Here is an 18,958-nt window from a genome sequence, read left to right as displayed (position 1 = left end):
ACATCGACAAAATAATAATCATAATCATAATAATGGAGGCAAAAATGATAAAAGAATGACAGGAGGCAGCTGGGAGGCAAACTAAAAAAACTGTGATTAACTGTGCGTTAAAGCAAATATCAAAAGACGTGAATGAAAAAACAAAAGGTAAGTTGAGGGAGTGTGGGGAGAAAGAAGATGTGATAATGGATAACCCGACAAAAACAAAGACATATTTGTGTTGTCGCTGAGAAATTTGTGCTCTCGAGTGTGAATTATTGTCTTTATCTCCGTTAAAGCTGGCTTTGATAAAAGACCATAGATCAAATGGAGAGGAAACCCAGACACAAAAAAGAAATTTACCTTTGACAAATATGAACAAAAAAGCATCATTGGAAGCCAGTGCTGAGAAAAAGATGAGATATGCTATGGAGGCGATAGACAATGTTTCTCTGATCCTTCCGGCTTTTCTTCATACTTAGATGACACAGCCAATGTGATTACAGCACCCAGAAGCTAGACATAAACCACTACAACAACAAACATTTTACGCATCTGTAGAGTAGTGTTTAGCTTTAACCCATCTGCTCCACAGTCAAAAGGTTCCGGGTCAAAATCTCAGTTCCAAACCTCTTGTCGAGTTTGTATGATCTACCCATACTTAAGTGGATTTTCTCTAGATACTTTGTCTTCTTCACATATTCCAAAAACTTGCATGTTATATTGATTTGTCTATAATTGAGTCTATAATATGTCAATAGATACAAATGTGGCTACAGGTGGTCTGATTGATGCACAGGTAGAGAAACTCATTCCTTGGTAGAGGATCAGAATCAGCTTTATTGACCAAGTTTGTGCATGCCAAACAGGGAATTTGACTCCGGTTGATCTCAGCCTCAGTACAACATTTAAGTGACTGACAACATTCAGCTAACTAACAACATTTAAGTGGCGAGATGTTATTGCACAGTGATATCTCTGATTCTCTCTGAGTGGTGTGAGTTCATCAGAGCGACACTATGGAGGAAGAAGCTGTCTGTTATGCTATTTCATGGGACCACGATCAATCGAGGTGAAAGGTGGAGTTCCGCATGAAGTTCCTCATCAATGTTCATTTTGCACTTCTGCATGTACTCCAATGAATCTATACCTGCTTTTGCAATGTCAAAGACTGCATGAGCCTCTCCTGCATTAAGATGGAATGTGAAGCTGCGTTCAGTGGCCAGGAAGTAAGTCTATTGTGTTTACTCCCACAATGGTGCAAACTCCCCTTTCTACAAAAATATCAAAGGAAAAAAAATTCCACCCATGCACTCAGTTAAACTGCACTTGTGCTGGGCAGGTAAATTGGGACCAATGTCTTCTGGAAATGAGCTTAATATCCACCAATGCAATTTTCTGGAAAATTCTTTAGTAATTATTATAATTTCTTCCTTATAACCTTTACACAATTCCCAATGAATTTCTGGTGACAAGACACGAGCCCATCAAAGTGTTTTATTAAAAGTGGGAGAGCAATATCAGCAAGCATTGCTGAAAGAAATGAAGATGATGAGTACAACAGGTAATAAGATCATAAGCGAGATACAGCGAATCACCGGGGAGCAATTGGTGTATCATGAAAGGTGACTTAATATACAAATTTCCAGATCTTTTCATTGTGGAATCTTATGGTCGTAGGAGTACATGTTTCCCAATTTGAAAACACATCCATATATATACACCACACTGGCTGTTCAAGTGTAAACATACCGTAATTTTCGGACTATAAGTCGCGGTTTTTTTCATAGTTTGGGTGGGGGGGCGACTTATACTCAGGAGCGACTTATATGTGTTTTTTTTCAAAAAAATGTACTTGATCATTAACACATTACTTACTAGTACAGTTGATCACCTTACATATTATTTTTAATACACTGAAAAAACGAATAAAGCAATTCACACTTTAAAGCACAATATTCAAGTTCATGAAACAAATAAACAAAACAAAAAAAAACAACAACTGAAAAAGAAATATAGTTATTTTCAAACTAAACTGAAGGAGGGTGATTTAAATTTCACCATTGGCCGTGACGCAACAACTGGGAGAGGAAAGCGTTGTTTTTTTTGAGTTTTTAAAAAGCACAGGTCTGGTGAAGAGAATTTAGTGTGGTGATGTAAAAAAAAAAAAAAAAAAAAACAGTAGGGGCAGCAATGCAATTTAGGATGCAAGCTCTGCTTGTGATGGACAGCATGCGAGCACACATCACGCCAGACATGCAAATCACGAGTCTGACGGCGAGCGTACGCGGCATTGTTTACACGATCGATGATCGATGTATTTTATGATTTGGAGTGACAGATGGTTTGGTAATATTGTTGCTATATGATAGTTATTTGAAATATACTTTATATATCGTTATATGGGTCTGTGGAATAATTAGACATGCAAATCACGAGTCCGACGGCGCGCGTACGCGGCATTGTTTACACGATCGATGATCGATGTATTTTATGATTTGGAGTGACACAGATGGTTTGATAAACGTGTTATTTATGTAATAATCATTTGAATAACTCTGAATGTTACGTTAGGCCCGTTCTCAGCCTCACGTTTGTGTATGTCACGTTAGCATACCGTATCGTTTAGCCTGTTGTTGCTGGTTCGTGTCGGTTTTTGGTGTTGGATTTTGACACATGGATACATTCGCCCCAAAAGTGCGACTTATACTCCGGAGCGACTTATATATGTTTTTTTTCACGTTATTGTGCATTTTATGGGTGGTGCGACTTATACTCCGGAGCGACTAATAGTTAAAAAATTACGGTAATATTCTAGCATAAAAAGACACACTCACTTTTTGCTGCTGATCTGTTTGCCCTGGGCAGCACAGCTATAATTTCCAAGCTGACTCCCGAAGCGGAGTGACAAGGTTGTATCGCAGTCGTCAATGCTCACTACTGCAATCTTCTCATCTGAGGGACCCTGAGCCTCACCACTCATGCTGCGCTTGGGCTGAACACACAAAGGAGCAAAATGATAAGATTGCAGAGAATTTTTATATTCAATTAAGACTCTTGTATGATGTTTATTTGACAACCAGACAAACCACATTCCATCCATCCATTTTCTGAACCGCTTTGTCCCCACGGGGGTCGCGGGCGTGCTGGAGCCTATCCCAGCCGTCATCGGGCAGTAGGCGGGGGACACCCTGAACTGGTTGCCAGCCAATCGCAGGGCACACAGAGACGAACAACCATCCGCACTCGCACTCATACCTAGGGACAATTTTTAGAGTCTTCAATTGGCCTACCAAGCATGTTTTTGGGATGTGGGTGGAAACCGGAGTGCCCAGAGAAAACCCACGCGGGCCCGGGGAGAACATGCGAACTCAAGGAGGGCCAGAGGTGGAATCGAACACGCACCCTCCTAAATGTGAGGCGGACGTGCTACCCAGTGCGCCACCGAGCCGCCTCACTCATAAACCACATTAAAGATCAAAATTATCAACAAAAAATGAGAGGGTGGTGACTACATTGTATCCCACTCAATACCTGTGTCTTACTATCAGTCTAACATACAGTATAGCAGACCAGTGGGATGGGAGACCACAATGCTTATACTGTATCTCATAGTAAGGAAAAAGGAAAAGATTTATTGTTCAGGGAAGACACAATAACCTGATTAATTTACACACAATCTGCAGGGTAAGAAAGGAAAACAGACAGCATGTCACACAGTCATACTCACATAGCGTATAGCTGGCTGAGGAAAATAAAAGAACAAAAGAAAATTAAAGGTGATGTGCATTCACTGCGCATGGCTACAATGACAAGCAAACACCCATGCAATGGCATAATCGCATGTTTGTCAGCAAGAAAAGAGCTTTGTTGGCATGAAATAAATTCATTAGACAAGCAAAGCAATTAAAATTCAGGAGAAACCCAAACGATACAAAGCCTGGAAAAAAAAGGACACTTTAGCCATTTTGAAATTACATGTGAAATGTGAGTAAGTGTCATAAAATAGCACAATTGTGCTAAGATTTTGTGAGCAACTCACCTTGTTGTAATAGTGGATGTGAACTGTGTGCCATTCCCCATCACTCACACCTCCACGCAGAAAAGGACTCACCTGGGTGGACGATTCACCTGCAGGTATTGTATACGCAAACTCAAAATAACCAAACCTTGCAGTTTTTCCTTTTCGTTCAGCTCAATGTATTGAGACAAACTGTAATGCTCGGTGTTTGTGCATACCTGTGGAGTATTTAAGCACCACTTGTCCCTCTTGGATCTCCAAAGTGATAAAGTCATGCTTCTCGTTGAAGCGTCCATTGTAGAACAGAAGACCGTTGCTCTCAAGTGTGGCAAAACTAGAAAAAAAAACATACATAATGTGATGGGATGAAAGTGATACATTTGGCTTCTTACTTGGTCAAGCAAGTTTTGATGGTCATAAACTTTATGTCGTTTAAAAGAAAGAAGCGAGTGTGTGCGTTGATGCGTAATGTTTGTGTCTATGTGCTGTGGTGAGGGGGGGTTCACTGTGATTGACTCCCGAGATGCTTACCAGTATGTCAATCAAGCGATGGGATAAAAGAGATACGGTTTGGCTTTTTACTTGGTCCAGCAACCCCACTCATTTTTGCTGGTCATGAATTTTATATAGTTTAAAAGAAAGAAGTGAGTGAGTGAGTGAGTGAGTGAGTGAGTGAGTGAGTGAGTGAGTGAGTGAGTGAGTGAGTGAGTGAGTGAGTGAGTGAGTGAGTGAGTGAGTGAGTGAGTGAGTGAGTGAGTGAGTGAGTGAGTGAGTGAGTGAGTGAGTGAGTGAGTAGATGTTAATTTTGAAATACATGTAATGTCTTGTTTTTCAATAAAGGGGTGGAAATCAAAACATGTTTCAATTGACCAATGACAAGTAAAACAAAGCATTTTTGACCAAATGAAAATTACCCACTCCAAAAACGAATTAAACCTAATTGAATTAAAAACCAAGTCAAAATGAAGTAAAGTAACTATTATGACAGATCATAACCTATGAAAACCAGATTCAGATTTGGTGCAGACTTCACTTATAAAGCATCAAGCCCATACGACATCAGAATCATAGCCAAGGTGAATTTGAAAATCTTGTAAATGTGTACTTGAAACTTTTGTGACCATTATAGAAGACATTGTGAACTGATTACAATCATGCAAATATTGATTTCTTCCATAGCAATTGTCTGCATGACTTGGAAGTCACTGCAGCAGTGCTGAACCGTGCTTGCCGACATCCTGCAGAGCTATCGAATTTCTCTTAACCAACTAGCCGTTGTGCAACGGCCAGCTAAAACAGACACAGGAGAGGAAAGGTTGTGGTAAATTTTTGTGTGCCCAATATGCCGACGACTAATGCATTATGGCATTGGACATTACATAAATATGTTGCACAAATTTAGCATAAAAACACGCTTTAGTTCATATTTGTGTCCCCTGCTGGTGAAACATATTGATGTTCTCGCTCCTAAAATTTCTCAACTAATGTTTGTTCATCTGCACAGCACAGACTCTCCAGCTGGCCCGTACACACAAACATATACTGCTTTCTGCAGCTCCAGGGAACACAGCATATTTGCCCAGTATCTGTCTTTAGGCCCCATGGCAATGACAAATTGTGTCCCTCTGAAGGTGACTGATGAAGACGGGGATACAAAATTGTTTGGAGGGGGTGGAGGGACTTGAGAAACGATCGCATTCTAGAATGCTGTGTTCTGCAAAATCAGGCCAAACATTTCACTGGAAGCAAACAGGGTGCTGAATAAAATATGGAGAGCAGGCAGGGTAACAATGTCAGTGCAGACGCTTCAGTTAGTAGCTACCTTAAGATGTAAAATTCAACAAGGCTAAGAATTTGACTGCATGTCAAGCTCAGCAATGTTTTGCCATCCAGCAAGGCACGACGTTTAAGATTGATGTGAAAGACTCCCACATGTGACTATTAATGGGCATCTGCAGTTTAACAATAGTATCTCTCAATTTTGACCGTGATTCCCATCTTAAAGTCGACAAAGGCTGATGTTTCTAAAAGATTATCCTGACCAATTGTCCTGTGGTGTCGTAAACATTAAAGCTGTTCAAATTTCAGATAGCAAATCCTGATTTGTGTGGACAACACTAAGTTCAGCCGCGCTAGACTTTTATTTTTAAGTCTAGAAGTTGAAGGGCTTTCTTTGAGGGATTTGTTCCCTGTAAATTTGAAGAATTTATGTTAATCGTTTTCCATCCATCCATCCATTTTCTGAACCGCTTTGTCCCCACTGGGGTCGCTGGCGTGCTGGAGCCTATCCCAGCCGTCATTGGGCAGTAGGCGGGGGACACCCTGAACCGGTTGCCAGCCAATCGCAGGGCACACAGAGACAAACAACCATCCGCACTCGCATTCATACCTAGGGACAATTTAGAGTCTTCAATCGGTCTACCAAGCATGTTTTTGTGAAGTGGAATAAAACCCACGCCTACACGGGGAGAACATGCAAACTCCACACAGGGAGGGCCGGAGGTGGACTCAAACCCGCACCCTCCTAACTGTGAGGCGGACGTGCTACCCAGCGCGCCACCGAGCCGCCATGGTCATATTTTGTCATAAATTCTCAGGAGACAATTATTAAATGAGCACCAGTTGCAGTAAGATTTCTGAACACACTGCAATTTTTAAATGTAATGCATACAGTGTTTGTGGTGACGATAAAAATCTGGATTTTAAGATATGCTCTCTCAAACTTAAACATTGCTGCCACTTTAGAGAATTGCTGGTTTTTATGAACTATTTTAATATTAATATTGAATATTTTATCATTGTACGGGAAATACTGAAGGCACTTCGATGGCCTCTCAAAGAAAGGATGAGATCACCAGAGGCTGAATGATAGACTGAGAGAACACCACAGGGATACACATTTTGATGAGACCTGATGAAAGTTGAAAGAGGAGAAATCACATTGCCCACCAGTGTGTGTGATGGAAGCAAGAGAAAAGGAAACCGAGTGACATCGATCTACGAGATGGAGACCAAATCAAAAGTGAAAAAAACAGTACAAGATGAGAATCAAAAGGGTCTAATTATAGATCTCTGGATGAGGGGAAATTGGATTTTGAGAGACGAGAGCCCAAGGAAACATGATAGCAACAGAAAGTAGTCTTTTTTATCTACTTACGTTAAAGAGATGGAGAGGTGAAACCGCTGTCTGAGGCCCCGAAACATGGCAAAGGTCTTTGGGGGGAAGGAGCGGGACGTGATGGTGCAGTATGGTCGCTCGTACCCGCCAGCAGGACACTCGCAGCGGAAGCCACCGCTCGAGAGTTCCCGGCACGTTCCTCCGTTACGGCACACCCCAGACACGCAGCCACCGTTTCGCCAATCGGACTCACATCGGTCACCTGTCGGAAATACACTTAATAAACATAAGGCTTGTTGTATGATGTATGGCAAAAATTACATTTTTAAAAATGGATAAATTGGTTCGCTCTTAATGGATTTCATTGCTCAGAATATGTTTGTCAATGCAAGTATAAAAGACCATTATTCTGCATCAAAGGTTTTGAAGTAAACAACAAAATTGCCAACTGAGAAATCAAAAATGTGATTTTGTTTTCCAGCAAAACTGCTGAACAGCAAACCAACATTGAAGTGCAAGAACTCATTTTGTGCATTAATTCACAAAAATCAACTCACTCAAAATAATTCTCCTTTGTGTCATTCTAAATCAGCAAAAAGCATTAGGGCAGTATAAGACCTAGTCAAATAACCTTGACTTTATTTATGTTTATTCGTTGCTTTTTTTTTTTTTAATCAGATAATGAGACTATTTTGACCCAGACTAGTTTTGACGTCTTCTGTCTTTATCGGGAGTTTTTTAACAATTACTCTTGATCATCCTACCAATTGAGATGAAAAAAAAAAAAAAGCCTCATTGTCTGACTAAAAGAAAAAAACAAGAAAAATAATTTTCAAAAAATTTGAAAGGAAAAAAGATTCTGCGAAATGTGCAGTCAAAATTTGCAGGTCACCGAAGGGGCAGAAACATGTTCATAATGTACCACACGAGAAAAAAAAAAGTATTTTTTAATTAATCAGCGTTATTGTTGTTATTGTTTCTTATTGTTGTTCTATAGCCTTCAGAAAGATTTACCTCAATGTTTTGAGGATGGAAAAGTAGTGCAATAAACAGCGCTGATTGTATCTTCATTATGCACCATATTCATAGACTTGGTTTTTCTTCCCAATCAGGCAGCCAATTATACTCTCCTTTTTATGCAAACGTCTCCTTCATTATGGAGTACACCAGCAGGGTGCTGATTCCTTGAGGAGGACTAAAGAGTTTCTTTTGTAGCAGACTGACCTTTATGGTTGATCAAATGGAGCAAACGCAAGATATTATGGAAAAACACAAAAAAATATAATGGGCAATCTGACCTCCAAAAAGGGATCATTTGGGTGAAACAGCTAGCCTGTCTCTTAACAAATGACCTCATCTCATGAGATTTGATGAGATAGAGTGAATGAGCAATGACTGCCAACATAAATTAACAAATGTGTTGCCTTTATTTCTTCTCAACACAGACTAACTGAATAAGTAGCAGTCATCAATGCAAGGTTTATGCCTAAACAGCATTTACCCCAAATTTGAAAGTAACAAAATCCAACTGGGTGGCCTCATCCCACGTCACATTTCAGAAAGTTCTGGCTAGTTCCGTTTCAATGAGTATTGTTCCAATTTATTGGGAATGTACATTTGAACGTAGAACAACAGATTGATAAAAGCAGCCTCCTTGGTGGAGGTAAGAAATCAAAAACAAGCTCTACATTATCTGTCTATGAAAAGAAACACCCCCGTAAGCCCTTCATCGCCACACACAGAATGCAGCACATCAATGCTCTGTTTCTACCTTTCCTGGAGCACATTCGGACACAAACATATTCTGACACAGCAGCTGCTCACACTCGCACCCCATCCCCCTTGGCTTCTCTATATAAAAAGAGCAAACTGGGTTTTAAACTGGCCTCCAGATAAATTGCTCCTTAAGGACCCTCAGTAGAGCCTGACGGCGGCATTTCAAACATCCACACTGCAGAAGATGGCAAACAGAATGACATTCTGATTACATACATAAGCAATAAATCTAATTTTGTGTGTCAGACTTCCAGTATTTCTCTCATTTGCACACCAAACACACACACAAACAGGCAAACACAAAAAAACACAAAGCACAAAGAATCATTGCCCTTGCCCTCGAGGCTGTCAAGTTTGATCAAGTAACTGTCTCTGTTGGCACTTTGTTTGTGCTGCTTTTAGCTGGTGCCCACGAGCAATAAGTCCACACATCACACAAGGCCACACACACATGTACACACACACACACACACACACACACACACACACACACACACACACACACACACACACACACACACACACACACACACACACACACACACACACACACGGTTGTAAGTCAATAGAAACCTTTCCCATTCCTCATGGTAGTTTGGATGAAAATATCATCAGACAGAAAAGACATTGAGACATACATACAATAGCTACACATGCTTACAGGGCAGGTAAGGGCCCTCCAACACACACGCCCACACACAAGTGAAGCCAAACAGCAAAAGACTCAGTCTTCCCTCTTCTCATGGCTCTGAGCCACATAGAGAATGTCTTCAGAGGAATCTGAATGGTTTGTGAGTGCTTCCAGGCTTGCCAGATCATCGTAATTACTATACTTAGATATTCCTTTGAATAATATGTGCAGAGCTGGTCTATGGGTTAAACTTGGGGTTTCTCCCATCGCACCACCACTTTCCTACTCTTCATTTGTTTGTCCTTCCAAGTCTTCATCGTCTTACCGTTAAACCAATAACCAAATGATTGTCATATTAGTGCATCTTCCAGTAGTGGCGTCACGTTCTCGCTCCAACAGAAACGTAACTATGCGTCCATGTATGTCAACCTGGGCAACAAGAACACAGTTTTGCTAATGCAGCAAATTGCCTGTCTTGCCTTTCTCTCTTGGAACACTTATCTGCACAGACTCATTAATATTAAAATAAATGAATAGACATTAATATTCATGAATAGTGCATGTTCATTATTAAACGCACTTATAAATACACACACACACACACACATACACACACACACACACACACACGCACAGAAACGCAAATGCACATGCGTACGTGCCAAACACACAGGCTGGTCCATTTTGCACGCACAGTTGGATGGAGACAAAAGCTGAAAATAAATTGGAGAAAGAATAGAAATAACTGAAAAAACATAGATACATCCCAATTAGAGGAAGTCAAGAACAACAGGCAGGATTGCAGTGCATTTCTTTTTCATCCTTGGATTGTGACAAGAGGCAGTCAAAAACGTTCCACAGAAAATATTCCCAAGGATAATAAAGGATACAAAGAATCCAAAGATTTTGAGCAAATGGCAGTCTCTGCAGTGCAACAAGACAGGCTACAACAAATGTTGATATTTTCACAGAGGCACAAGGCTTGTCAGAAACAGGTGGTTTGTGTCACTGTGAGTGTGACCACAACAGATTCACAGCCAATCAAAGCGGCTCCTCTCATTCTCAATAAAATTGACCAACAGTTGTTAAAATTTCCATCCATCCATTTTCTGAACCGCTTCGTCCCCACGGGGGCGTGCTGGAGCCTATCCCAGCCGTCATCGGGCAGTAGGCGGGGGACACCCTGAACCGGTTGCCTGCCAATCGCAGGGCACACAGAGACAAACAGCCATCCGCACTCGCATTCATACCTAGGGAAAATTTTGAGTCTTCAATCAACCTACCAAGCATGTTTTTGGGATGTGGGAGGAAACCGGAGTGCCCAGAGAAAACCCACGCGGACACGGGGAGAACATGCAAACTCCACACAGGTGAACTCGAATCCGCACCCTCCTAACTGTGAGGTGGACGTGCTACCCAGTGCGCCACCGAGCCGTCCTCGTTAAAACTTCAGCCACAAAATTGTCACACTACACGAGGCCTGCAACGGCATTTTTTTTTTTTTTTTTGCTGCACTATGAATAAAATGTTAAAATATCTGTTTAGACTGTAGACCTTAACTTCAGCAAATGTCCACTTGCAGTCCCAAAATATGATGGCTCTACCTGAATTATCACTTACCTAATCAGTTCTAAGTTTTGTTTCACTTTGCCTCCCTCCAGTCTATTGCTTCATCCTTCCTTTCCTCACCTGTGTTCTCTCTAAGTATTTATCCATCTTGCCTCATCTTTAGTTGCTCATCTCTTCTTCCTCCTCCATGCTGAGCTTAATGTATTCTCACCATCCCTTCATTCATGCAGATGTTTTATTCATCAAAGCCACTATATTCTTCAAGTACCCCTCAGCATCTTGGTTTGCTTCGCCTCGGCTCCCAACGCCCGGTCGCTCCCTCCTCTTCCACCTCATCACATGGTACATCCCCGGAGGCCGATATACTCTGCGCAGATCCCTCTTTCCTGCCTGTTGTCTTCCTCCTGTAGGTCTTGCTCCCTTTTAAATCGTCTCCCCCTCTTGATCATTCTCTCTCCTCCAGCCCCTCAAGAAATGCATAATGAACTGCAAATCAACCAATTTGCTTAATCTGTGACTTTTTTTGCATCAATAAACAATCTTTGCTGTCATCATTTAATTGTCGACAAAAGCATAGCTGTATTCTGAAAGGCAGTTTCCAATTCCTGGGTTCAATTACTTGACAGCAGCTGTTCAAAGGTAAAAAGATTTCCACTGGAATCTTTTTTTTCTAGGGATGGGCAAGTACCAATATCTGGTATCAGCATTTTGTGACCGTTCTTACCAACAGGAAGTAGAAATTAGAAGAATAGAATACAGTAATCCCTCCTACTTCGCGGGGGTTACGTTCCAGACCCACCCGCGAAATGGGAATTTCCGCGAAATAGAAACTAGATTTTTTTGAGCTATTCTTGGAAGATATTCTATTTTTATCGCTGACATCAACCAGCTCACTGCTAGGGGACTTTCATATCAATGGACTGTGCGCTCCGCATTCATGCCTTAGCGACGAGACTAACAGTGTATTGCTATGTCCAGATGAAGGCCACCGCCGGTGGAGAGTGTTATATCTTTACTATTTTCCAGGTTCTGATGTAGCAAGCATGGTTCGGACAACGACATGATGGATACTGCTTTATTCCTTTCATCACAGTCAGTTCACTGGCCGTACATCACAACACTGAACGTCCCCGAAGCTCCCCCTCCCACATCCGGGGTTTTCCCACTACGGAACATGAGTTCGTCCAAAATATACAACATCTAAATATACAACAGAGAGAACGCCCTGAAGTCACATGTGACGATAAAGTATACTGTACTGACTCTTTAATTTATTCATTTCAAAACAAGAAAACGACTTTTAAACATAAGCTATCATTATTAAAGGAAAATGAAGAAACTCAAGTGGCCGCGAAACCTCGTGAAATGATGAAATTTCTGCGATAAAATCATTAATTTATTTTTGAAAACCCGCGATACAGCGAAGCCGCGATAGTTGAAGCCGCGAAGTAGGAGGGATGACTGTACTGCCATGAACTTCCTTTAATTTCAAGGAAAATTTTAATATAGGGATATGGTGCTGGTTACTATTTAAGAATTGAAAACTCGTACTGGTATCGGTCTGAAAAAAAGTGGTATCGAACATCCTCAATTTTCTCTCATTTGCAATACTGTATTTATCCTTTCATTTTATGTAACACTTTGATTTATCTAGACTGCAAAATTTCCACTGCTTTTATATAGCTCATGGACAACAGTAAACTGTAAATTTTATAAAGTGCTTCTATAACATTGTATATTAAAATTTTGTGACTGAACTGAAGATTAAGCACTCTGGGAGGGCCTGAAAAGACACAAAATCTTGGTGTTCGAACGGCCTTCGTACATTATATAACATGAGCCCTCGACATAGCTCACTTGTCTTTGTTTCAGCGAGCATCAAGTTATGAACTCCGCGTGTTTTGATTTTGGTTCTTTTTGTGTCTAGTAGAAGGGCCAGCTACAATAGCTGGTTGTTGCGGAAATAATGCCCTTCCTCCCCCCCAAATAAAAAAGAACAAACTACACGGGACATATGTGAAGTGACTGGGCTCTATTTTCTTGGAAAGCTTATCTACCGGTGGGGAACAAATGCCAGCGTATCTTGATTTCTGTGCAAGCGCAAGACTGGCTGCGCATGTTTGCCAATTTGGCAGACCGGTTTCCACTGAGCAGGGTATACCACCGCAGCAAAAGGAGTTATATATACAGGAGATGAGACAGGCCGAGTGACTAAAGGGTGGCAGAAAGTCGATGTAAACTTGCACCAGCTCAGACCATGTCTAAGTGCTGGTGCAGGGTATACTGCTGCTGCAATGTGACTTTCATGGGTTCGACTGGAACGCAGGCAGACAGATAACAAGCTCAGAGGACGTGCAGTGGATTATGATGGATATTTTATTATATAAAAAAAAAAATATATATATATATATATATATATATATATATATATATATATATATATATATATATATATATATATATATATATATATATATATATATATATATATTAATTGGGAGCAGCGTTTTAGATTCTTTTTTTTTTATCATAATTTTAATTTTTTAAACCTAATGGTCAGCGCAACCAAATAATTGGGGGTAAGGGGCAATGATGATGTCTGGGAAATGGAGGCCCGCTGTATCTTAAATCCCCAGAACGACTTTTTTAGGTTGCCTCATCATTTTAAGATGAGAAAATGTTTTGGATCCCCATGCGCCCACTTCGCCTATGTCAAAAAAGTGGTTGTCTCCGTTCCGGCATGTCAACACTGTCAGTGCGCGGCTGATACAATCGAAGTTGGCTATTGATTATTCCCACAGCTGTCAGTGCACGACTGATACAATCAAAGTTTGCTGTTGATTATTCCCACAGCAGCAGAGACCTCCCTCTTATAGATCTGCTAGCCTGCAGATTTACCAAACCCGCCCCCATGGATAGTTACACGCACCTTTTTCGACCACCAGATTTGGAGAGCTGCAGTGCTGTGCTGAGGCCTTGTTGAATCAGGTGCACATCTTCCTGTGTTTAAGCAACCTTAAATATACACCAGTACTGCGTGACTGGTCATACTAAATTGTACTACCTTCTCATGAGAACAGCGTGGCAGTAATGATGATGTATGTCGATGAGTGCAACGAGATAGCGGTCTAGTTTTGGTACTATCCCCTCCCTCAGGTCATTGTACTCCGTAGTTTGCCTTTCGGAAGATTGTTTTAAATGCCCTCACACTTCTCCCTGCTTTGTTACAGACAAAGCTCTCCTCTGTTCTTCCAGTTCAAAATTGTCGGGTTGCACTACATTTTTCACCTTCACTGAAATTTACTGCACTAGATGAATGCAGCTTTTTTTTATTTTACACTAGTTTGATAACACACCAACCAATTGAGCAGATGCATTTCTAGATCTTAGATATGTGATGTTGCTCACTCTTCCCTGTAAAATAGATTATATGTCAATTTAATAGTCATAGCAGGTAAAACTAATCTCATCCCCACCTATCCTGCGCTTCCTCTTTAGCTTTGTCTCAGCTTCACTGTGTATGAAATAGAGCCTGCTGCACAACCACCATGAGAATTCATTTCTATTTACGTCGACTTTCCGTCTCCTCACAAACAAATTTAGTCTGCATCCCTGCTTGTGTCTTGTCTCTTCCAAGCAGACTGCATATACAGTGTGATAATATATCACCATCTTGAGTGTCGCATGAGATAATTTGCCTTCATCCTGCTTTTTCATGGCATCAGGGTTATCAAATGTTTAAGATCTAATTCACACTACAGTTGAGTTAAAGCACCAGCTGGGTTCAGCAGAAACACAGAAAGAGTCAATTTGAACTAGGTCCATAGAGGCTTTTATGTTCCTTAAATTCTGTAACGTACTGACTACCTTTGAAACACAATAATAAAAAATACATACTCTAAAATTTTGCATGTCCTTATTAGGAGTTGATCTGAAACTGATCCCAGCTGAGTTTAGGCGAGGGTACTGGAATGGTTACTAAGAAACATCCATTCAGATCTAGGGAGGCATATGGTGTGATTAATCTGCTACTTATATTCAGACAGACCCTTGATTTGTCCTGGATAAGTCACGCATACACCTTTACTTCTCGAGGCTGCCTCATTCACATCAAGTCAGTCTTTTCTACTTTCCTGACACCATTGGAGAACTAACAATTATTAATCATATACATATATATGGATATTAGTCATCACTCCACTAGTGTTCTTGACTTCTGTATTCCCCACCAATTGTGCTTCGTTTTCATTCCATTTGTCGTGACTCTTCTTGAATGTCTCAGTGGGAGTTTGAAACTACTTTTTCTCTCTGATGTGACACTGCACAGCATCAATTCAAATCAAATACAAAATGAAGTAAAAAAACAGAAGCTTAGAGACTAAAGCAAAGTAGTATAAAGTAGCCGTGCTGTGGGTAAATGACAAACTAACAGGTAGACAACCGCAAAGTCAAAGTTTTCCCACATGGCAATGGTGCGTGTTTCAAGTTGTCAGGCGCCACATGACAAAAGAGGGAAAACAGACCAGATCAAAAACAATCTCAATGTGGGACACCAACAAAGGAAAATGTTAACTTCAGCTCACAGAAACTTCACACGTGTGTTCTTTTCCTGAGCGTGCCGACAAAAAAAAAAAAAAGAAACATTTTTACCCGAGGGCACCCATTTATTTGGAAAGGATGCAGATTTGAAATTCATGAGTGGCCTAACACACTTGTAACACTGTGGTAAATGTGAACCACATCCAGAGTAATTACATGAACATGAATTCACACAGCATGGCCATCATTAGCTGCTTCTATTTGTGAAGCTTTCCAATGGAGAGAACCAATTTCTGAAAGAAGAAACTCTCTTTTTCACCTGCTAAATTCCTGGGTTAAAATGAAAGCCTATTTCACAGATATGGCACACAAATGTTTCTTATTTGGTAACCTCTAGTACGATATAATTATAATTTAGCCACCAGTACCTTTTTCAATGTCAATAATCAAAATTACGAGACAGCAATTATTATGCAATAATCAATATATTGGAAGAAAATTCACTATTTTGACTGGCAAATATGTTCAAACGTACTTGTAGGCTTAATGCTACAAATGTAGCATATTTCCCATCATGCCACAGCATATTGGGCATGCGTGAGTAAAAAAAAAAATGTTTTTAGCATTTGGCCTACCTCCTATGTTCAAACTGAAAATGTAACAATATGTTTGGAAGCTAAGTAAATATTGTTTATTCATAATTTTGATAGTTTTATCATTACTATCATTATATTGTTGTTTTGCAAAAGACAGCAACACATATTATTGATAATTATTAAAACTTATTATTACACTCATACAGTCAAAACACAAAATTTCTCACCTGATACAAAAGCTCTTTGTAATCCAGGAATTTCAATGTGATTCAAGAACTGTTTGCAAGTTTACTGAAATTATGCAAATATATATGGTATTGGAAAATCTGTGAATCACTTTTAGTGAAGTACTTGTTTGCAAAGCTATTTTTGAAGGTTGTAAATATTGATTTGAATAACAATGAATTGTTTATTATTTTTTGCTTTGTTTTTGTAATTACCTAGTACTAGCAGCTTCAGCAAATATGTGAACTTTGTAAATAAATAAATAAATAAATAAATAAATAAATAAATAAATTGGCCAGGCTTAAATAAGCATTTGCCTGTGCCATTCAGTCATTAAAATTTGATTAGTAGGAACCAATATCATATAATGACAACATTATTGCTTACATTTGCTTCCATCCTGAGTTTCCTGCTAAATTAATTTTGTCTTTTAAGAAGTTCTAGCTAGCATAATAAACTTCTGAATTCAAGTAAAACATCCTAATGAAGTAATTCTGCTGCTAGTATAAAAAGTGTGCATCATCACTCACCAGTGTAGTCCTCACGGCAGATGCACGTGTAACCTCCCTCTTTGCGGGCGCACACCCCTCCGTTCAGGCAGGGGTTGGAGTAGCACAGATTGATCTCCGTCTCACAGTAGTCACCAGTGAAGCCCACGGGGCAGCGGCAGCGCAGGCCGGCAATGGGATGAATGGGTCGGAACAAGATGGAAGGTGAGGAGATGAAGGGGGCGGAGCTATTGAAGCGTAACACGGAGATGCACTTCATATAGTTCTGACACGGTTCGCGTAGACACACGTTGTCGTCAAATGGAAGGACCTGAGGGCACAGAAAAGGTCCAAAAAAGAAAGACACTGATCACAGGATGTCAAAGCATCTTCAGATATGATGTAGATATGCCCTCATTAAGTTTAGGAATAACATCTGAGCCAATCCATTACAGGTGTCATGCTTCCATTCATTTTATGTGGCTGGCGAAAGCTTGCAACAAATTTTCCTTGACTTCTGCTTCAAAACTGGTGATCGACCATGGAAATGAGAACCAAAAACATTCAGATTGATCACTTGGCCAGAGCTATTGGGTGATGTCATTATCATTATTTCATAGCTCATCTGTCCACAATTACGCCTTTGTATCCTGGAGGGAAATCTAATACATCTTTTATCACAAACAAAATATTTTAGTTTGCATTACCTGACATTCAAGTCATAATCAGGTAATTGTTGACATTCAAGTCATAATCTAATACAGTCAAAACTATGGCTGCAATTCAAGGTGAACACAAAAAGAAAATATGTTTGATGCACAATGGCATTAGTGCTCCTCACATATTTTTTTTCATTATTTGTGAATCAATGCATGTCTATATACGCACGGTACTAGTAGCCTATATAAATTGATTGCATTCAAACTGCATCTTTCTTCCCCCAAGGTTAAACTCCTTTTCATGGTTTATGTTGCCATGGGAACAAAAATAAACATAGCAACTGAGTTGGGAGTTTCTTGCAGGGTTACAAACCTCCATCTGTGTGAGCGAGGTCAACCGCGGCCTGTTCAGATACAGTTGTTCCTCCAGGGCCTCGGAAGGAAAGAAGTGTCCTCCTGGGAGCGCAGCAGAGAAGCTCACATTCAGGATTCCTCCCGACACCTCGTCCATATCCGGCTGGATGTTGAAGACGAAAACATCCTCGACGGGCACCGAGAGAACCGCCGACACACCCTCCAGGAAGTGACCCAGTAGCGGTGAGAGGAAGTGCTCCTGGGACATGTTCTGCAGGCGAACGGTGACGCTGCTGCCCAGCATGTCCTCTGTAATGATGAGGACACGAAGGACGCAGTGCGCCGAAATACTGTGGACACCATCTGTAAGCAGGTAAAACGGAAAAACAACAAGATTTATTAAAACATTCATAAGGACGGTTTGATGGGAGTAACGAGGAGTTGACGAATGAAGACACGAGGGGTCTGTAATGCGCAATATGTTAGACAAATAGCTCACAAAAATTACAAAAAAAACATTAATAGTCATAAATGGATGGATGGATATGCAGTTCTGAAGCTAGTTTGCAGGCTTTGGCAAACAGCCAACCCACTGCCATTGGAATATGTAATGCGATTGGGGGAGGAAAAATGACCACTCCCAAGCAAGATAATCAAGATGAGAGGTACTGTATGTGAATGAAGACACAGTGGGGATGACAGATTGCGCACGGTTGGCAACAGTGGTGAAAGTGGTGGACGGCTAACGTACAATTAGTAAAGAATAAATAAATAAACAAGGATACAGTATATTTGAATTAAAAAAAAATCTTATTGAACAGGAATATGGAAGAAGAAATCATAACAAAATGATGACTTGAGGATCATCAAATATACAGTCAGTGTAATAGTATTACGAATCACTGGCTTTTATTAGGTCATTTTCCCGACTAAGATATTTGAATGGTTTAATCTATCTCGTAATTTGTTAATTTAAGAATTAATAAACAGAGAATCAATGAAT

The 18,958-nt window shown here is 40.4% G+C and overlaps 1 protein-coding gene across 1 annotated transcript in view; it reads right to left on the bottom strand.

The window, feature by feature from the left end:
- Positions 1 to 18,958, bottom strand: part of celsr3 (cadherin, EGF LAG seven-pass G-type receptor 3) — a 60,740-nt gene that overhangs the window by 28,008 nt on the left and 13,774 nt on the right. The window contains exons 2-8 of the mRNA XM_085925916.1: positions 17,975 to 18,318; positions 16,985 to 17,273; positions 7,158 to 7,380; positions 4,219 to 4,334; positions 4,022 to 4,110; positions 3,710 to 3,724; positions 2,817 to 2,974 (exon numbers count right to left, since the gene is read on the bottom strand). Of these exons, the coding sequence (XP_085782042.1) occupies positions 2,817 to 2,974; positions 3,710 to 3,724; positions 4,022 to 4,110; positions 4,219 to 4,334; positions 7,158 to 7,380; positions 16,985 to 17,273; positions 17,975 to 18,318 (1,234 nt within the window). The remainder of the gene's footprint in view (positions 1 to 2,816; positions 2,975 to 3,709; positions 3,725 to 4,021; positions 4,111 to 4,218; positions 4,335 to 7,157; positions 7,381 to 16,984; positions 17,274 to 17,974; positions 18,319 to 18,958) is intronic.

Source organism: Syngnathus leptorhynchus, chromosome 1, assembly GCF_054491065.1.
Source record: "Syngnathus leptorhynchus isolate UIUO chromosome 1, UIUO_Slep, whole genome shotgun sequence".
NCBI lineage: Eukaryota > Metazoa > Chordata > Actinopteri > Syngnathiformes > Syngnathidae > Syngnathus > Syngnathus leptorhynchus.
The sequence above is the reverse complement of the archived record's forward strand: the minus strand, read 5'-3'. Positions and strand labels throughout refer to the sequence as shown.